At 47.0% G+C, this 22,136-nt stretch overlaps 1 protein-coding gene across 2 annotated transcripts in view; it reads right to left on the reverse strand.

Moving 5' to 3' along the window:
* Window positions 1–22,136, reverse strand: part of SPTBN2 (spectrin beta, non-erythrocytic 2) — a 994,900-nt gene that overhangs the window by 386,560 nt on the left and 586,204 nt on the right. The window contains exons 4-8 of one of the 2 annotated variants that reach the window (XM_086938557.1): window positions 14,773–14,946; window positions 13,313–13,404; window positions 11,959–12,039; window positions 10,014–10,129; window positions 4,194–4,306 (exon numbers count right to left, since the gene is read on the reverse strand). In XM_086938557.1, coding sequence (XP_086794683.1) covers window positions 4,194–4,306; window positions 10,014–10,129; window positions 11,959–12,039; window positions 13,313–13,404; window positions 14,773–14,946 — 576 coding nt within the window. Of the gene's footprint in view, window positions 1–4,193; window positions 4,307–10,013; window positions 10,130–11,958; window positions 12,040–13,308; window positions 13,405–14,772; window positions 14,947–22,136 lie in introns of both variants that reach the window. The other variant, XM_086938558.1, reaches the window with a different exon arrangement.

Raw genomic sequence — 22,136 nt, forward strand, 5'->3', positions numbered from 1 at the left:
GGTTCTGATGCTGCCCAAGAGAGCCTCTTCGAAGAGGGCGTTGGTATCGCTTCACTGGCTCCCGATCAGGGAACTGGTCTTGTTCAAAGCCTTATGTGTCAGTCATCGTATTACACAGAGGAAAGGCCCCAACTATCTCCATAACCTACTAACCCTTTACAACCCGGCAATTGATATCTAGCGAGACAGGGCAGGTTAAGGTTCAGAAGTTCAGAAGAGCGAGGATGGGAGGGCGCTCCTTCCGCGTCCTGGCAGCCCAACTCTGGAACAAACTTCCTCCTAGACTCAGAATGGAGACGTCAGAATTGGTGTTCCGCAAAGAGTTAAAAACGTACCTATTTCCCAAAGAATAGGCCAGGGCTAGGTAGTGGGGGGTGGGCTGTAATATTAGTTGTGGTGCTCTGGTTACTGTCGTAGTGCAGCGCGGGGATGCACTAGTCTAGTGTAACCAGGTGCTTTATAAATTCAGTTATAATTATTATTATTATTATTATTATAAAGTGGCAAGACTCTATTTAAAGTTGAGACAGAAGGGGCTCTCAGGACTTCTTCTCCCTGGTAGAGAGCCACCCCCGTCATGTTACAAGGGAGGCGGTAACAGCAGGGTCTATAGAAAAAAAAAACTGAATGATACTTGCCACTCGCCAATATTTACTGGGCCTGTGGCCAGTTTCGACCAGACAGTGCGCGAGGGCCGGGGCCCTGCAGTTAATAACTACACAATTCCACTCAATTGATTTCAATGAGCTACCAATTCACCCAATTCTCCTCACCAACAGGATGTCAATATACTCTGACATCTCAAAGGCAGTATTTTAAACAAGCCAATGGCAGACTTTATTTTTCAGTTCCCAATGCGTTTCCTTCTTGTCAGTTGGAAGGGGAGATATTCCAACCAGAACCGCCACATACAGGCAGCAATCAGGTGGCAGATCCATTGGAGGCTGTCTTTTTGTGGGCCGAAGCTTGAAAGAAGGTATGTTCCCAATATTAGACACTGCTGCCTTTGGATGCTCAGGGAGAACTGTACCCTTACTCTGTGTGAGTAGAATCTCTCCCCCTAATACTGGTGTAAAAGCATTAAAATGGTGGCAGGTGGTTTCATAATAGGAAAAGGCCTCTGAATACAAACATTGGAGACAGTACTAGGACCAATAATGGGAGGTGCTTGGACTTGGGGTTGCATAACAGATGCAGGGGGTGAAAAACATTCAAATTTGCTCAACAAATCCTGAATGACCCGTTCCAAAGAACTTATCTTCTCCACAAGCGGAACAATCACTGAAGTCACTATAACTTTAACTTGGGCCAAGGCACTATCCCAGGAATGATTAGGCCCTTAGCGGAATGGGTGATGGATGCCACATACCCCTCTGCAAAGCTGGACCCAGACTGTAGCGGGTTCGCAAAAACTGTCAGGCTGGGGTCCCTGACCACTAACGTCATTGGTGTGGAGCTTGGCATAGCTGAAAGCGTTGGGACTCGGGCGGCTTTCAGAGGCAGCCACAGGGGATCCTGGCTGAGTGGTATCCAGACTAGGATAAACTAGACAAAGTCTCTCCCCATATCTTGAGATAGGTGTCTCTGCTAATTCCATTTCCATTGCAACTACATAAATAGCACAAACAAAAAATGAATAAAAAGTTGTGCCAGCTTGGGGACTAGTAGAGAAACCCTCCTTCCCTAAGACCTGCTAAGTCTTGTCCATGACAACAAGTGAGACTGCAAATCAGGGAAAATAAGGAAATAAGACTAACCAGAACCAAAAATATGAAGGATCAGCCAAAAAAAACAAGGGAGGTGACTCAGCCTCCTACGGGCGTGGACGACAGGTCCGCACTTGGCCTGTGCATGTCCCATGCTGCAGAATTGCAGAGGGCGCTTAATTGTGTTGTGAGTCCCCACCCCCTTCCAGTGTGCAAAAGCGCCCCTCTTGCAGCAAAATGAGGTAGCAAAATTGGCCCCCTGAGATGTGGAGGTTCATGGGAGGCCGAGAAGCCCTCTGGTTGCCTTCGGTCAGTCCCACCATGTGGGATTGCTGAAGGCACTTAAGGCACATTGTGAGGTGGGGGGTGCGGGGGGCAAGAAGCCCTCTAGTGGCCTTGACCGAGTTCCATGAACAGTATCTTTTAATAGGGGACAATAGTGGAAATGTAACATTTGCTTTGTAGACTGACAGCTCGCCCACATTTACAGTAATGGACTCTGCTCCAGTTTAAAAAAACTGAGTTTACACCCTCTGGCCTGAATGCTTGAGTGCTCATATGAAAAGACACCTCATGAAAGCACACAACCTCAGAGATCAGCCATGAACATGTCTCACATGCTCAGCATTCCTTTAATTGTGTATTGGTTTGTAGGTGGAAAGGCAAAAAAAATGGAGAAACAGACCCTCTTGCTTTCTCTGCCCGTATATGAAATGCGGGTGTCTGTGTCTCACCTTATAGTGTCATAAAAGTGTGGTGGGCCTCAATCCACTATGCAAATTCTTTAGCAGAAAGAGGCAAAAGGTGTCCCAATAAGTACACCAATTACGACAGTTGAAACTGTGCACTTGCTTGGGCCATGTTTGCTTATTACAAACCCTTGACAGAACAAGCATAAATCTGAGGGTCAGAAACTCATCTTTTTTAGAAGGATCATTCCAATAAAGGAAACCACATCCAACAGACTATCTTATATGGAACAAATACAGGCTGGGGCCCAAACAGAAACCATAGAACTGGTTTTACCCTGGTCTGCTGCTAATTCAAAGTCAGTCGATGTCCAGAAATATCCAGCTTTCCGCAAAGCCGACTAAGTCTTGATGAATGGTTAAAATGACCCACAGAAATGAAGTCATTTGAATTGCCTCATCACGCCCTGCATAACCTTTGCTCAACATCAGCCATTATGTCGAATACTCACCCTAAATACATCCGGTCTCAATCCATGGGCTGATGTCACATGTTGGCAGACAAACCATACACATAGTGCATCACTTTGTGTTACGTGTACGGTAATGTTCTTGCCTGCTCCCCTGTGCAGCAATGCACCCTAAATATAGTGATTAGTATCAAACTTTGCAATTTATTAATGCATTTTAATCACCTTATAGAGAGTTTGCTTATTAGTTGACCAATATTGTTCAAGAAGAGGTAACGCCTGTTGAATTTCCCGTTATTTTGAGTATCAGAATCTGAGACATTTCCAAGAGGTGATTCAGAGGATACAACAAGAGATTCGGAAAGCTAGATTTATATAACCGTAGTCAATTATTGTGCCAAAAGGCCGCCAAAGGGCCCACAGGTTGTTTAGGAAAAATAGAATGCCAACCTGGGTCATAAAAACCCTCAAAAACACACAGCTTAAAGTTTACAAATGTTTCCTGACTCCATGGGTCTTGCCTACAGACTAATCCACACCTTTGCTGTTCTAACACAAAAAATAACACCTTTACAGTGACCACAACTAAACTAATTCATTCAGGCTTTAGAACATGGTACAGGTTACCTCTACTTTAATGTGGCTAAATTGGTACACTCATAATTCCTGCTATCACAAATATGTATGCTTATAACACGAATCAGAACACCTGGGTCTGTAGAAATCAAGCCCACTGTCCAAGCCATGTTCCCAAGGTACCCAATAAGGCGTTTATACAAGGGTCGCAGCCTCACCTCGGATGCCTATTAATGCAACATAAGACATAACCTGCTTGTTCTACTGGATGCATGACACTGAGCGCTTCCATGGGGCCTGTAGTCTAAGAATACAACAGATCTAATTCTCGTAAATACGGTCAAGTGCTACCCCCTTCAACTTGCATTGGGCCATGTGCTGTGTGACCTTTATCCATCCCGAAGCACATAACATAACAGCGGCTTAGCTGCTGTAGGAGGGTCTGATTTGTATTTAGTAAAAGCCGAACCCATGATCTTTGTTCAGCATACTATGAATCGATGGACGAAAGTCGCAAGATTAGTTAACAGCTGTGAGACACCTCAGATTCCCAGCACTCAATCCGATGCTTCTCAGACATGACTGCGACATCCACATATTCAACCTTGCTCATTCATACAATGAAATGACTTCCTCACTAACTCTCATTGTATGATGTGCAGACGCCTGTGGGCAAGCCGTTGCCACTCTTTGGACAAACAAATCAGTTAGTAATACCGACATCCCACGTGGAGTAATGGAGCAATGCTTACCTTTCCGATACGCTTGCCCTCCACAGCCAAGGCTTTCATCTTGGAGAAGTAGTGATAGTAGGTAGCCACATAGGTGATGATGGACTTCTCGTCTGGCTGGTCCACGTTGACATCTGTAAAAAAAAAAAGAAACAGAGTCATCATTTTTTCAAAGTCACAAGGCTTTGATGAAATGATGCAAAAAGAAAACAGGCATTGGCAAAGCTAATCAGTTTTGCAGTGACTACCAGAATTTTGGCTTTGTCAGTGCTTGTTTGATTGTGCCCTGATTTTTTTTTATAATTTTATGTAAAACATTGCGGGAGCTACTGTGCCCCTTGCAAACATTTTAAAAAACGGTTAAAAAAAAGCTACATTATTTTACTAGTCTCAAAAAACCAGCGTTGCTACAGTAGCCCCTGAAACTGAATGTGGATGTGCTTGGATGTGTTCCTTGTGGAAGGGCACATTGCCGCCACTCACAGTGAAGTCGATCAATGGCTGAAGCGGGCTGACTCATCTTGCCCATGCCCTATGCAGTAGCCAGCGGAAGAAAACTGTGAATGACAACAACAGGCCAATGGATGAAGAGATCTGGATGATAGACCCTCTCAAAAATATGCTATACATATAATTTTACTAATGTGACACAGCAGAAGTATCAAGAGATGAGAAACAGGGGGCAGACCGTATTAAGTTGGAGGAACTCCTCTTCACACAGCTGCCCAAGAACACTTTTAGATCGGTATTATGTTGCTGAACAGGAGGCTGGCATTGCAAACTAGACTTACTTCAGAGCTGCGCTACCACAAATCGTAAACAGACAGGGCAGTGTAAATTCTGTCAAAAACAAAAACACCAGGATGCGGTATTGATATTCAGAGGATGATACATGCATGTAGTTTCTGTTCTAAAATCTAACTTTCTAAGACGTTTTCACTCAAAGTATTTTGCTAGGTCTTTAATCTAACTTGCCAAGTCTTTGATCTGAAAGACTCCATGTTTGTTAAGACCATCCATCTATTGTGTGGAAGAGGATACTGTACTAACAATAGAGCCACGATCCAATGAAAATGGGATTAGAGTATTTTTTTAAAGTCTTTTCAGGAGTGTGGTTGCAAGTAGCCATCACCTGTGTAAATGGTGACATCATTTGTATTGAGATAATATGGTTTGTCATTGTATTGTATTTATTTAGCGCTTACTAACCCTGACGAGGCGTCAAACGCTTTCTTGGCGAGTAGCACGCTACTCTGGAACCAATAATGGATTAATGTTGAATTAGTATATTCAAAAATGAAAGTAATTTGAGTGGTGGATATTAGTCAGTTATTTAGATTCAGAAGGATAGTGGATGGCTAGAAGAGGGGAAAAGGTTTGCATTTATATAGCATTGTTTTCCCTGGTGGGGTTAAAGCGCTTTTTTGGCGAATAGCATGCTACTCCGGAACCCAAAAAGGTTTCGTGGTAAATTAGTATAGAGAAATATGAAATTAATTTGAGTGGTGGATATTAGTCAGTTATTTGGATTGAGAAGGATAGTTGGTAGTATTGGAACAGCACATCGAGAGCCATAGGAGAAACTGAGGCCATGTACATGAAGTGGGGCGGAAGACGGCTGAAGAGCTTTAGTGCGGTGCCCGAGTGAGGAGCCGGAACTCTTCTTGTACATTAAGAACAAGGCTATGAAAATCCATATTGACTACAGAGGTTTTTCAGATAATCATTGGTGCGATCCAGTCCTGCTAACTGGTTTCCTGCAGAACACTCAAACAAGAGGGGCACAATCACAAGTTGTGAAGGGAGGCCAGTGCACCCACACATCAGGCATGGATAGAGGCATTTGGAATGTGGCCCGGGAGGGGGGCTCCCCTGTTGCTTTATGTGCATCACTTAGGAAAATATCCAATCAGTGCTGCCAAAAAGAGGCGCATACATGCAGCAAGGCCACTGTCAGAGGTGATCTGGAGAAGCTATAGATCTGCCCAGATGCTTCAAATCAGAGCTTCAATTGCTTGTGCTGGTGACTTTGGCAACCTGAACAGAAGGGAGCCGCCAGGACCACGGGGTGTGTACTACTTGACCATCTCCAAAAGGCTGCTGCAAGTGTACCCGCTTCTTTGGCAGAGTGAAGGATTCCTGGTAAAAGAAAGCCAATACTGGGGGATTTCAGACTCGAAGCAAGAGAAATGCTATTGTTGTTGTGACACGTCAAAGAGAGAACTGTGGCACAATCTTAGGCTAATGTGTGTTATTTTACAGCTGGTGAGTGGTACTGCAAGACCAGGGATGGGGAGAATCAAGCGATGATCTGGGATCATTTCCCAACAGAAGAAGGTGCCATTTGTCGTTGGGGACTTTTTAAGCTGGTGGGGGGGGGGGGGGCTGGGGGCCGATCTAATTGCTGAATGGCTGTGGGATGATTACATAGCCAACTGAGGGGGTTGGTTCATGCATTATGGACTGGGATTTTATGGCCATCATGGGATACATTTTCACAAGCAATGGAAGACGTTTATTTCCTGGATAATATAAAGAGTGGTTTTATAAAAGATGTGATTGGTCCTCTGGTGGCCAGTGGGGAACCCCAGAGCCCTAGGAAAGGGCCGTTTCATGGCTGCCAGAGAAGGTCCTTGATGGATGATGAAGTAGACCATTATAATGTGATTCATGCTGATGCGTTGCCAGCTCTTAAGTGTTGTATGTCAGAGGTGTTATTCCCCAAAGTAATGGTTCTTAATTTACCGACCTCGGAAGGGTGGCTAACTGTGTTGGGCTGGGTGGGCTTCAGGGCCTGGAGAGGACCGAATCAGCAGCTCGCCTTCAACTCTCCGGGTCATGCTGCGGGGGGGGGGGGGGGGGGGGGGGTATTTTACTGCTCATGTAGGAGTCCTAGAATGACTGAAGATGTCGTTTCAAACTACATGCTTTAAACAATGGGCCTTTCAATGTTGTGTGAGCCCGAGGGGCATATGGCTGCAATGGAGGAAGAATGCAAGGCTAATCAGGGCTCTGCTTTCATATGTGTGTACAGGAAGCAGGCTAGGTCCTAGACCTAGAGAATGTCGCCGCACTGGGTTCCTTGGCTGATTGGTAGAGGAATAAGGCTCCACATTCTCTCATTTTTATTATGTTATATAGTCGAAAGTATGGTTTTCCATAGCTTTTATTTGGGGCCATTTTGTAGGTACAACTTTAAATTAAAACGTGTTCATACACTAGAACAAAAAAATTATATTAGGGGTACTTAAATATCTTTGACTTGTGAAGTGTTTTTTTTAATGTGACGCAGTACTAATTTACTGAGTCATAAGAAAGCAGCAAGCAAATTATTTTCAGTCAAATTTTGAAAAAGTGATCCGAAAGCAGCAGTTTTTAAACCCCGCCTTCGCGTGGGGCGTATAGCCCCGCGCACAGAGCTGCAGCGGTGACCGTCTTGGCGTCCACGCGAGATTGAACCGAAGCTATCAGTGCAAAGAAATACGCTACTCAACTATCTCAAATAATTTTCGGCGCGTTGGCCACACAGGGGCAGCATTAACTAGCAAACAGAACCACGGTACAAAAAGAAAACTCTCCAGGAAATGTTTATCACAGTGCTTTCAACCGTCTATTCTGCTCCTTTTTTTTGTTCCAGGTCGCTTGATAGAATGTAAAATCACTGGAATTATACGGCAAGGTAGGACCAGATTATGTGTCAGGGTTGACTAAATTATGCGGCAACAAAAGGCAAATTATACGGCGTAATGCACCACATTTTGGGATCGTATTACTTAATTATTTTGTAATTTTTACACAGCAAGACTGGGCAAAGGTTTCACCGTAATAGTCCCAATTTAACACCCAAATACATTAATAAGCGACAAAAATGTGATGCTCAACCTTGCAAAGGGCCTTCCACTGCGTGCCAACACATGATTCTACATTTCTAGTTAACTTTTGATCTGTTTGAGTTAGAAACATTCTTATTTGTTAAAATCTGCAGATGATGGATTACATGGCAAATCCATAGTTATGCTGAAAACGCTGCAGCCTCAAAAATCGCATAATTCCAGAGGCCCTAGTATAATGTGCCTACATTAATTTGGATAGCTGCGCCGCTGATTGCACCTGGAGTAACGAGGCTCCCGTTGACTTTGCATCAGCCGGCTTCAGCTGGGACAAAAAAAAAAAAAAGTAACTTGACATTTTCCCTAAATACCCAGGCACACATCCTTAAGTAGGTAGCCTATTGAGAGCAGGCTTCTCCGAAACTACTATAAATATCCTAGTCCCTGATTTACGATTTTAATTCTTGCCCTCTTTCACTAGGGTGATCGAGTGTCCCGAATTAAACCGAGACAGTGCTGTTTTTTCACCACCTGTCCAGGCAAATTACCCGAAATTTAGTGTAAGACCTAATTTTAAGAAATGGTTGACTAAACTGATCATGGAAGCAAGATTTTACGCGTTCAGAATAAGTAAGCCGCCTAAGCACAAAGAAATGTTGATAAATATAGATGATGCTGTGTAAAAACTTGCCGTATATTGTCTTTGTGCTCAATGTTGGTCAATGCAAAAATGTAGTACCACTTCTGTATTTGTGCAATGTCTTGGTTTCAAAATCTGATCACCTATCCTACACCTCCATAAAACACGACGTCCTAGGACCTTAAGTCCCACCAGTACCCTTTCAAATACCAATCTAAGTTCTACATCTAGCCTTTTGCTTATAAACGATGCTGGTGGCCATCAGCTTTGCATTTAATTTATCACGAAGCTGTAAGTCCAGTTTCATAAACTTCAATAGCCCCCACGGTCTATAGACTTACACGTACTTACAATAATGAACACACACAGTTCTGTGTAGTGTAGCTCCAGCTCTCCAAATATTGTATTGTAATTGCATTTATATAGCTCTTAATACTACCCCTGACGAAGCGGTGAATCGCTTTTTCGTCGAGAAGCCCGCTACTCCGGAACCCAAAAAGGATTAGTGGTGAATTAGTATAGTGAAACATGAAATTAATTGAACAGTGGACAAGTTAGTCTGTTATTTAGATTGAAAAGGATACTGGAGGGATAGAGAGGGAAGAGTTTCCATTTATATAGTGCTTGCCTCCCCTGATGAGGTGTTGAAGCGCTTTTCAGCAAGCATGCTATTAAAAAAGGATTAGTGGTAAATTAGTATAGGGTTATTTGTAATGAAAAGGATAGAGGAGGGATAGAAGAGAAAAGGGTCACGAAAGTTGATATTTTGGAGTGCACAGCAGTAGGAGGGCGTTTGGGATGAGTAAAGGGAAGGTGGAGGGGGAAGAGTCAGAGGGAAGGGTTTAGAAAGGCTTGTTTGGAGAGCTGAATAGTAAAAGAGGTCTGAGATGTTGCAAGGAGGGGTAGTGGAGGGAACAGTCTAGAATGGGTTATTTTGGGAATTATAGTAGTGGTATGGGATTTGGGATGAGTGAGAGAGAGAGTGGAGGTAACAGATATGTTGAGAGGTACAGGGTGAAAAATAGTGTAGCGCATTGGAAAGAGTAGTAGAATGAGGTTTTAAATGAGTCAGAGAGTGAGGTAGAAGATATATTTAGAGATGTATAGGGTGAGAAATAGATATGACAGATCGTAGGGTTATTTCCCCATTAACGATGGACAGGATATTAGTAAGGCTACTTCTAGGTCGCAGAAAGACACCCACAATGCTAGTGATAAATTGTTCAAGTCCACATTAACGACAATGCATTAGCCCCCCCCCCACCCCCTTGCTTTAAATGATTCGCCTATAACTTGAGCCCTGAACCGGGTTTTGTCCACTGAACTCAGTGGGAGACTGCCTTTCTCTCATGGGTGGTGTGCTGAGCTTACCCTCAGGGTCCAGGAGCTTGGTGAGGCCCAATTCTTTCTCAGCCACGTTGAACGCATTCTGCAGGTTGTAGTGAGCATTGGACTTTTTCAGGGTGTCAAACTCAATCACATCTGGTCTGGAGGTGGAGGGCAGATGAGAGAGTGAAAAGAATGAGAGAGTGAAAATAGGCTTCATGGTGGAAAGCAAAGTGTAGGAAATACAGTCTACAGATAAAAAAAACTGTGACAAATCTTGAGAATTTAATGATCTCTTTATATGGCCCCCACCCGTAAGGACAGCACTGCCTACAAATAGAACATTTAACAACATAATTAATGGAAACAGATTTATGCAAGCAATGCTCAATGATGTAAAACAACGCCTCCAAAATAGCTGGTATACCACTGCACTGCCCGCTATCAACCATATCTAATAGGGACTGCTGGGTTCCCCGCTACTGGTGTATGAGCAAGACACAGGAGCAGTGTGTGAAGTGACGAGATAAGTGATGTGTCAAGCTGTTCCTTGGTCCAATAGTGGTCACTTGGAAGAAGTGGTCCCTTTCGGTGCAAGGACATCCTCCCAAGTGGTCAAGGTGTGCGAGGGGCTGCAGGCCTGCAAGCCCCATGCACTAACTGCCACTGTGGGTTGGAGTAGAAGAACCACCCGGAGGGCAGCTCCCGTCAATATGCAGAATAACCCTGCATGCTGCACACTGCCTCCACTCCGCGCCAGTAAAACAACAATCAACAGCCAGCAGCTCTTATGTGTGAACTTCAATCAGCGCTGGCGGCCGTCCAGGGAGGGCCTCCCAGGGGATCAATTAAAACGATTGGCCTAGAAAAGGCAGCGCGAGCGGGCCGCTGGGAGGAGAGCAACGGCTCCCCAACCAGGGGCCAAGGGGAGAACTGTAGCGCCTTGTACTCCGTGCCGCACGTGGTGCTGCAATCTCGAGGCTTCGTAGCGCTGAAAAGGGCGTGTTCTGATATTTCACCGTAGACAAGCAAAATGTTAATGGCAACTGAACAGAGGAGTGAACCTCGGCAGCTTTGCATATGTATACATATATGGATGATTTATTTATGTATGTTTCTGATTGCATGAAGCAAACAACTAGAGTTTTCTCTAGGCCAAGCTAAAATTGCATACAAACACTGATTTGGTTAATCACAAAATACTAACGTTTGTTATTCTAAATGGAAATTAACATTAACAAATACACTGGGGGGGGGGGGGGGGGGGGGAATAAACAATTCTTATAATTAAAGAGAGATGTTGCACAGAAATTGACAATGGATAAATATATCAAAGTAGGTCTAAACTTATGGTAGGGGTGGCCGATGTGAATGACACTAACATTGGCAAGAAAAAAAATTGCAGCAAAATTCATAAATCAAACATGGCTGCGCTTTTTCCTCCGCAATTGTAGCGAGCTTTAAATCTCAGCACGTTCCATACTTCAGCAGCTAGAGTTAACTGGAGACAAGGTGAGAAGATGAGGGTCCGATGCTAGAGAGAGGCTGGAGCCTGGCAGAGCCGCGCCTCACTTGGCAGCAGACTCCCTCTGGTGATGACAACAAACGGAAACGTCACAGAGGAGATTCACGAACCGGACAGCATGACCAGTCCTGGTTGCTACACAACTTCTGCTGTGTCAGGGCCATCGAACAAGGCCAAACCTGGCACCATCAAAATGTATTTCCCACTCATGCCACCACACCCCGCAAATGTCATACATTATATCCACTGCCACTCCCGCTGCAATGCCACACGTCCTGTTATTTAATGTCATTCATTCTTTAAAACCATGACCTTGTCAAATAAGCCACTCTCCCTGTAAGGTCGTTTATACATCCAGCAAAGTCCCTCTCCTTTCACGTGGCCATCAGACTCAACTCACCATTACAAACACCCATCCCCACCATGCAGCCTACTCTACTGCGCCTTGCAAATCCTGCCACCAACCTGTGCTTGTGAACAATGGCATTGAAGGCCAAGCCGTCCCTCCAGCTGGTTGTGAAGTTGTGTACATTCACGTGTGGGTACCTACAGAAAGAGAGAAAGAGAGACAATATGAGTGCAGCACAACCAGATGGGGGGGGGGGGGGGGGGGGACAAAAAGACTACCTTTGTCAAACTAGTGCAACCTTCACCAATATATTCCTGTGTGTCAGCATTCCACCCAGGCGAACAGTGGTTTCTGGGCTTGAGACAAGTTTGCTGGGTCCCAAAACCAAAAGTGGTATTTAAGTAAACAGCTGTCCAGAAAATGTGCGTTTTTAAAGGAAAATTGATTTATTTTTGTTTGACAGTTGGCAAGTACCCCAAAGCTGGGTGGTCGTCTTTGGCCATTTGAAAACAACTGCACAGATATCAGTCTGTGTTGTCACTAGGGGCTCTAGCAACACGGTATTCCAGTGCCATGCGATTCTGGTACTGGGGGCAAACATTAGCTGCTGGGCCCATGGGATGAAGGTTTGGTCTTTCTGTCTCCTCTACACTCAACCCTGCAGCCGACTCCAGGTAACGGATCAATGACAACTTTCTCTTGTGGTCTGCCCTCCAGAATTGAAGGTATCTACGGACATTTTTTAATGGAGCACACCATTGATGATACATCATGCGCTGATACCATAGCCTTGGTAGCGCACTTTCACCCAGACACCTGGCGCCAGCCAGCAGATCCGAGCAACTCAGGAATGTCAACCTTTGGCTCCAAAATGCTCCTCACCAATCCTTGCACTTTCTGCCACGCCTTTCCTTGGTGAAAGGTAGTGCTGGGTCGGAGGAAAGCAAAGCTATTGAGGGTGTGTCGCGTCCGAAGACAGGATGTGTGAACTTCAGAAGCGCTAGCAGGACATCGGTCAGTCACCAAAAAACTGAAGTGTACAGTAGAAATAACATCTCCATACTGAATCAAGGCTTGATATTTACATGAACCACACTTTCTACTCTAGGCTTTTATCTAACACCCTAGAAGGAGATCACAACACAGGTCATAATTTGAGCAATTTGTGCTTGTTAAAGAGTTAATTAAAAAGAAACTCGGAACCTTGTCACAGTTGCCGAATTGGATGCATAAACGTACTCTGTTTTAGATTTCTCAATACCACGCGAGAAACTAAGCCACCTTTTATAAAGGTAGTAGTAAGAGCATGTTCTAGTTGTAGCCTATTCCTCTCAACAGCAAATGTGCGGACAAAACTGTTTCTAGTATAGAGCCAGGGGAAGTATTAGCCTTAAGAATGGCGCCATGTTGACCTTCGTGGACTGCCTGAGCCAACAGAAATGCTCCCACCATTACTACAAAGCTAGGTACCCTGCAGTCTTCATCTGGCACCACAGAAGTAGCGCATCTTTGGCTGATTTCTTCTCCTTGTTGTCCTCCGTCTCCACGCTGATGTCCTGGATCTGGAAAAGAAGCAGAATAGTAGTATAAAACATACAGAAACAGATACTAGAAGACGCCACATGCTATGGGAAGCACGGAGTTCAGTCAGCTTCAAAAGAAAACTCACATCTTCTGCCATTTGTAATTGAGACGGCACAGCATATGCTACAAAAAGAGACATCGCAAGGTTGTGGATGAGCATCCACTCTCCTATGGCTGGGAGGGAAGAGAGGCAAGGACGTAGGTGCAGCTGGAGCCACAACCAATAGAATGGGCAGGACAAGTAAGGAACAAAAAGGGGGAGTTGCTCTATATAACCAAAAACCAGGGGTGGAGATACCCATCTGCTGCATCAGATAACAGACTCCATGGGAATTAATGAAAATAGCATTCTGCTGAACTCTGGAACAAGGGAGAAGGATCTATTCTGTTGTACAGGGCTGGACTGGGAGCCCAAACCAGCCCTGGCAAGTTTGACCGGCCAGCCTCCCAGCTGCTTTTGTTACTGGGGGCAGATATAGTAGCATTGCTGCAAAACCAGCACCCAGTAACAAAATCAGCCCCCACCCTTCCAGCCTCCCGGGGAAACACCTGATGACCTATGTGGCCAATCCGGCCCTGCTGCTGTAATGTCGTAACTTGACGATCCACGTTCTACGTACTCAGAACCAAAGTTACCAGTACCGGGAAAAGGAATCATTCATCTTTAACCGATAAAAGAGGGAAAGAATGGGTCCTAGGGACTGTAGGAAGAAACATAAGACCGCAGGGACACTTTGCTGTTACCAAGAATAGGAGTAAGAAACACATATCCAGCTGTAACAAGAATCCACGAGTAGAGAGACCCATGTTCTGCTGTGAGCGTGCACTTGCTTCATTAACATAAATTAGAGGTTGAGGGACAAGTCTATCAAAAGAAGAGGGCTGTGGACAGAGGAATCATGTTCATTCACCTGTCTGGGAAGCATGTGAGTCACACGCTTTATTAGCAAAGCCATCACCCAGTCACAGTTTGGCTACTGCTGGCCAGAACTATTTCTCAACTTAACCAAACAATCTTTAACAAAGAACAGAACGTGCAACGGAGGTAAACAGAAATAGGGTCAACTGGCCAGAATATTATCAGGGGAGGTTGTGTCACGGTCTCTGCAACGTAATAACACTACACCAGATACACTCCCATAGCCTGCACAGTCAACCCCTGCCTACTTAAACCCTTATGAAATGGAGCTGTGTATGACCACATCACCACCGGGCCAGTCCATAAGACCAGTGGTGGTTCCAATAACACGAGCAGGCGGTAGAACAGATGAATCAATCCCCTCCTCCTGCCACAAAACCACAGGAGCATGACCACATGGAACACAGCGTGTCCACTCCCCACATACCTGGAATCGCAGGATGATGGTCCAGATCAGACCGAGCGTCAGGCGGTGGTTTCCGTCCACAATGTCGTGCGACCCCATGTTCTCCAGGTGCACTTTCTGCTCCTTCAGGAACTGCAGAGCCTTGTCCACATTCTCCAGGCAGTGGATGCGCATGCGTCCTTTGGTGGGCTTGGGCTGTGGACAAAATAAGAATAATCACATCTAGCAGTACCATCGCAGCGCTATGTCTTCGAACCTCCGCTTATTAAATGCAACAGTCATTATAGTAATCAGTGCAATGTCAAAACCATGAAAGGTATAACGCCAGCTACCAGGTGCACACTCTGCTACATGCTGAGGGACGGGGTCTGGGGCCATCGTGAAGCGCGCATGAAGGGTGCTGCAAGGCGCCTCGAGTCTGACAGGTGCCATGGGGCGCCGAGAGTTTCAAGGGTGCAGGAAGGTACAGACAGTGCAACGCACTCGGAGCACGAGAGGGGGGTGGGGTGCCTTCGAGGCACGTGGGGCCTGAGAGATGCCGGAAGGCATACAGATACAGATGAACCTGAGTGGCACACACAGCAAGAGTGGTGCTGGGAGGCACGGAGTGTCAGAGGTGCCAGGGGGAAGGATCATTTCATACTTCACTCAGGTCAGGAGTAAATACCAAGCAACTAGAGCCAAATTTCCGGGGGGGGGGGGGGGGGGTTCTTCGGGGGGGCTAAGAAAAAATTTCGGGGGGGGGGGGCTGTACCTTTAATCAGTAGGTAGAGTGGAGCTGCAGGGCCTCCAACAAGGGGTGAAACAACAGCAAGGCCTAATTAGCATTCAAATGGTCTTTTAAAGACCTGTGAAACGTTCGGGTGCGTCTCTGTGTGTGCCCGGGATCTGTCTCATGCATCCCGGGCTGCCACACTCGTGGAGGGGGGAGGGGGGGGCGGGCTGAAGCCCGGTGAGTCCAATGGGTGTTGCGCGCCTGCCAAGCGCCCTGAGCTCTGTCCAGTCCCACGCGGTGGTCATGGCAGCGCGCGGCCGGCGGGCACGCTCACCTGCACCGTTAATCGCACTCGGCATCAGGCGCCCTGCAGCCAAAGTATGGAAACCATTCACAGGCCGCAGCTCTCACAAGGGGGCCCGGATCCCCCGATGCAAATCTGGAGCTGAATGTTAATCCCTCGTCCGACACGTGGCACAGCGCCAATATTCCCAGCCTGGCACCGACAATGGTGCTGGGGCTGAGAACAGTAAAGGTAAACGTCGTTCTCTCTTCTTTGCCACCAGCTATCTCGGAACTCGGGCTGGCAGCAGGCCGTGGGTCACAATGAAAGGTTCTTCACTGGGCACTGTGCACGCGCCTCTCCAGCCACGCGCCAGACCACAACCCGCGGAGGAGGCGCCAACTGACCTCTGCCTGTCCCCGCACAGGGATAAAGATGGGCGCGAGGGGTCAAATGATGTCCCGCTCTCTCCCTTTACAGACACCGTTCTTCAGACAAGCGTTGTGGCAGCTCCGCCAAGCATCTGTAAAAATGTGATAAAACCCGGCTCACCTTTTTGATCACATCATCCCGTCGACCCATTGTGATGGTTCTGCTAGTCAGACATACGACACAAAACACCTGCTGTGATGTATGCCACCAAATTGTTACGTTGTTGCTGGCCAGGGGAGGGCACCTTAAGGTTTAGGGGGTAGGTAATAGAGACATTGGTACCCAAGGTGCCCTCTCGCTTTCTTCCGGTAAATCCTTTTAGGGGGGGGGGGGGGGGGGGTTCGAAGAGCGGGGGGGGGGGGGGGGGTTCGAAGAGCGGGAGGGGGGGGGCGGGGGGGTCTGTCTGTCTTCTTAATAAGTTCAAAATTGGTGTTGTGCATCAGGTTCGACCCTGGGGTAGATGGTCTGCTTGTGGCATTTTAGAAATACTTTTGGGGAACATTTGAAAGCTCTCCCCAGGAGGCGTAGTCTGGGGTGATCCTACTTCGTCTCAAAAGGAAAATCTATACAGTCCTATACAAAGGGACTTCTCCCATCACGAGTGTGTGGCACCATTAGAACTAAATAGGTACGCTTGAAGGAATGCAAAAGTTTAGTTAAGCAGATCATCACTGCAGGAGGGGGCAGTATATGCCCTGCATGAAAACGCTGCCTCCTATGCATCGGACTATGTGCCAAGAGCCCCTTTCAAACGCTCAAACATGTTGATTTTCTCTTGCGCTTGGTTGCCTGAATACATTAAAGCTCATGACAATCCGACTTCAGTGAACTTACCCACAAAGAGCAAGTTACTTACCTTCGGTAACGATGTATCTGGTAGAGACATGGTCCAGCCGCAGATTTCTTAACTTAGAATATCCCCAGGCGCGAGACTGGATCCGGAACATTTTGTGCAGCAGCACCTGTACGCGCCGGGGGGGAGGGCGCCGTACGGCGCCGCCCCGACGTCGTCCATGGATGTGACGTCAGCGGAGCCATATATGCCCCGCCCCACCCAGCGCACCGACATCAGTTTTCGTCAGAATACTTTTCTGCGTCAGAATGCGAAGCCACCACCAAAAACTGTGAAAATATGGGTACAGTGCGCAGAAAAAGAAAAAACAAGGTCTGGTGAAAAACATCACCATAGAAAGACAGTGACAGGCACCGTATATTGTAAATGGAGGGAGGGAAAGTACAAAGCACCACTCTGGGAGGGACCCCCGCAATTGTGAAGTCAAAAACCTCCCCCGGAGGCAGAAGAAGATGCAGAGCATAGGCAGGATTCGAACGCTTGGCCTGTGTGAGCCTGTGCCACCAGAGGCACAAGACTTACCATTGAGCCATAGCTCCTTGGTGAACCATCACAGCAGCCGGCAGAAAGGCTGCAACCACAATTGTTAGAAGGCGACCTCAGAGGGGGGCAGGAAGTGCACCTGACCACCCTAGGACTCACCTCCCTAGGAACGAAGACGAGCACTGAAGGGAAAGACTCTTCAGGGAGAGAGTCTCGAGTCTAGGATCGCACACACTACACAAGCACCACACGACAAGGAGACACCACACCGTAGCTTCTTAAGAATGTCTCTTTATCTCGTATTTCAAGGGAGATCTTTATGATCGGACAAGCTTAGTAATTACAAGCGTAGCAGAGCTTCAGAGTCTTGGTCAGGGTAAGGGTAGCGGGACAGTCTTTAGGATCAGAGTCAATGTCGTTGCGTATCCGGCGCACAGCTCTCAATCCTCGAGCCGGGGGATACGGGGCGATCTTTCAGGGTCCAGCCGGACCAGGAGAGTCAGAGAGGCGCGAGTCACTCAGCAGGGCTCAAGCAAGATGTCGGAGGTCTTACGGTCTTCAGGGGAGCCGCGAGTCACTCAGCAGGGCTCAGATGGTTCCAGGTTGCAGGGGAGCCGCGAGTCACTCAGCAGGGCTCAGATGGTTCAAGGTTGCAGGGGAGCCGCAAGTCACTCAGCAGGGCTCAGATGGTTCAAGGTTGCAGGGGAGCCGTGAGTCACTCAGCAGGGCTCAGGTAGTTCAAAGTTACAAGAGAGCCGCGAGTCACTCAGCAGGGCTCAGGTAGTTCCAGCAGAAGTCCTTCTCTGCTAAACGAGCCGCAACCACGTCAGCAGGGCTCTCGATGTTCCAGAGTCGAATCTGCCAATAGTGCCGGAGCAACCCCAGTTATAGGACTGCTCCTCTTTGATCTCCGGAGTCTGGTCGGCAGGGGTCTTGACACCCGGGGGCCGCTTGTTGGGGTTTCCTGCCACGCGGCCCCTTTGATTCATTCAGTTGGTTTCGGGAGGAGTCCCAGACACACAGCAGGCATGGAGCCATCCCTCCGGGCGGCCGGAGGGGCGATCGAAACCCACTTCTCGAGGAGAGGTCGGAGGTGTGAATGATCCTGCTCTTCCCTCTCTCACTCAAGGGAAGCGCTCTGTCCTCCAGCCAGGGTGGCGCCTCTCGACCTAGGCCGCGCTGGCTCGGGCGGCCATCTTAGGTGCCGAAAAGTGGGCACACAGGGTCCATGGGTCGGGAAGATGGAGGCACGGGCTGGGAAGTCCGGAAAGGGTCCGGGCTTAACGTGGAGGAAGGTTGGGATAGGCCGGGGGACTCAGGGGTCTGTGGTGGTGGAAGCTCGGACGGGAGTTTGCTACGGGTCAGGAGGGACCACGCCACGAGGCCGGGTCTAACAACAATGTATGACAGTGAAGGACAACCAGTCCAGAACCCAGGAGTAAGGACAAACTAGCCTAAGGCATCACCCAAAAGTAGACATCCGATCAGAATAAGGGACCTACCGAATGCAGCATTGTCAGAGACTGCAACCACTAGAGTGCAGGGGGGGCAAGAGACCTCAAGCGGTTGAAGAAGAAAAAGGGAAGGATGGGGAGGGGGGGTAGAAAAATTAGACCCATATCGGACAACCCAGGGTAAGGGTTGTAAAGGACACATAGCATATGAGCATAATGTGCAATCACAAGAATGGGCAGAGCAGAGCCACGAAACAGAATGTAGCCTCGTGAGTCGTAGTGAAAAGAAGACGTCACCCAGTAGAGGTATAAAGCCAACCAAAGGGAGGAGAAGGCAAGAAGCCCAACCTGAAAAGGTTGTTGCAGGACGGGGAGGACGGGCGGGCGTTAAGGAATCTGCGGCTAGACCATGTCTCTACCAGATACATCGTTACCGAAGGTAAGTACCTTGTTCATCTGATTGAGATGTCTAGTCGCAGATTCCTTAACTTAGAATAGATACCAAAGCCATACCCCTAGAGGAGGCGGGACTGCGACTGAAACCCACTAAGGTCCAGAGAGCACCTAGCCGTCAATAACATGACCAAAATGTGTCATCATGCAAACAAAATGTGATGTAGAAATCACTGCAAGGCGCGCATTTTCACATGAAACTGGTGGGTTTCTTCGAAAGTTACTGTGCTATTCAAAAGAATGCAAACAAAACTTGCTTCAATTCTTGATTGCAAATTTATTTAATTCCCGTAGGAAAATCATTCATCAAATTATTCTTGAAATGTATCCAACATAAATAAATCTTCACATTACTTGATCCTCCCCCTCTGGAGAGAGAGAGCAGTGATGAGATGAGGCTGGGCGGCCAACAGCTTCAAACGGCGTTCCCGTAGGGACTTCGACTTCATCTGCTGACGGTCGCCGCATTGTTTGAGTCGTGGTGCACACCAAGGCACCACATGCAAATAAGGTGCGGGTCAGTGCCAGACATCTGACGTGTACAGGCCTCAAAGGCTTTGAACCCGGAGGGCCTTGCACACTGTTCCGGTACAACACCAATGGTGCCTAAAAGGCCCAAAATTAGACCAGGAACTGCTTGTTTCCAGGATCTGTGTTGTCTCGGAAAAGAAGAAAACTGATGTTGGAGCCTCGGGGCGGGGCATATATGGCTCCGCTGACGTCACGTCCATGGACGATGTCAGGGCGGAGCCGTACGGCGCCGCCCCCCCGGCGACCTGGTGCTGCTGCACAACATTTTCTGGATCCAGTCGGACGCCTGGGGATATTCTAAGTTAAGGAATCTGCAGCTAAACGTCTCTATCAGATTTTGCCAACAGAAAGGAGCACTGGTTTCTAAATGGTCAGTGGTAGTTTTTACTTAGGAACCTATGGACTCTCCACAGCACCTCAAATTAGGAGCTAAAAGGGCCAGACAAAACAGAGTGTGGGAAGCCATCACAGAAAAGGACAAACATACACAATCAGTATTGGCACTGAACAGGTTAACTGCACTCCCTCTGAACGGGAACACAAACTACAGACCAGTTTCTTCCTCACAAATGAAGTGCAAGCAGAGTCATAAGGGACAGAAAGTGGAGACTCAGATCTTGCCAACGCCCTCCCATATGGGTGGACACACTCCCACAGCATTAGAAGCGATGGCTTGAATGCCTTCAATAATCCTAGCCACCGTAATTACTCGGGGTCAAATTTACAAAGTGCTGCATGCTGCAGAATCCCTACAAGGTCAAAACAGGTCTATGATTCCATGTCGACCCAAGAAAAGGTTAATGTGGCCGAGGTCTACAGGTTTGACTGTTCCTTAAGTGACTGATTTGGACATGGTTGGACCTAGTCTGAGTGGCATAGTGGGCAAAAAACACAAATAACTGAAATGAAATCCCATAGCAATTGTCAGTGGCGTCTGCTACTCAACCATTCCATATCCAGCGCCATTTTGGTTATCTCTGCCAGATTGCCTCCGTGCAACAGGTTTGCCCAATCATGGATCCTCTAGCTCCATGTGCCCTAGGAAACAAGCTGTCCGGGCCTCCCAATGGATGAGGTCTTACAAAGCTGAAGCTTGTCTGGCCTTGTTTGTGTACATACCCATGCAGAGGCAAGGCAGCATAGCACACAGTCACTACATTTACCCCTACAATTCCATTGTAAACATCTTCAGTAGCAAACACAGTACTGGAACCATTTTGTGGGATGACAGGACACGGATCTTTGATGAAAGAAGTTTAATGTAGATTGGTACAACGATCCCCAATAGCCAACCTCTCAGCTCCACAGCCAAGCTCATCTGCTGGACTCCACAATCCAGATTCCAGCAGTAGAACTTTGTTGCTAGGAGATGAAGGCAGGCCACCAGGAAAGAAAAATCAAATGAAAATACAACATACCTTCCCTTCTTAATAAATAAAATAACACAGACACAACATGTGAACACACGTGATGTCATGTAAAAATAAAATGATCAAATGGCCAATACAAACAAGAGTTCATAACTATTCACATATGTAACTATCCAGTTTCTTCGGTCTAAATTTAAAACGTTCACTAGGAACTCTTCTGCATACATTACTTGACACATCAGCTCTTATAGGATTTCACTGCATTTGAAGGCTCTCTGCACATTCCACCACTTACCATCTGATAATTTGAGCAAATTACCCACAACCTTCCCCACTTTTTTTGGTTCAGATAACTTGGAACAACCCTTCTTCATAATGTTCCCCGAACACACTCTCACAAAATGTCCTTCCTCAAAAAGTCTGATTTCATCTTTATGCTTACGCTGATAGGAGTCTTGGTATTTTACTACTTTAGTACCTAGAGCTTCTTCATTAATAACCTTTTTACCACAGCTGGCAGTCCACAACGGTACTGCCACTGTACAAGGAACTCTGCCTTTTAACAAGCAAAAAAGTATCTCTGATCACAGAATGTGGAGTAGTCCTATAGTTCCATAACATTTTCTTTATCTGTTTTCTCCAACATTCATTCATTGACACAGCCAGTTGAATGCTTTCTCCCAGAACATGGTTAAAGCGTTAAATGAAACCATTACCCCAGGGATGATATACATGGGTTATGTTATGCTTGATGCCCAATCTCTTGAGAAAATCACAAAACTCTCCTGAAACAAATCAAGGTCCATTGTCA

The sequence above is a fragment of the Lissotriton vulgaris genome, chromosome 9, assembly GCF_964263255.1.
Source record: "Lissotriton vulgaris chromosome 9, aLisVul1.2, whole genome shotgun sequence".
Taxonomy (NCBI): Eukaryota; Metazoa; Chordata; class Amphibia; order Caudata; family Salamandridae; genus Lissotriton; species Lissotriton vulgaris.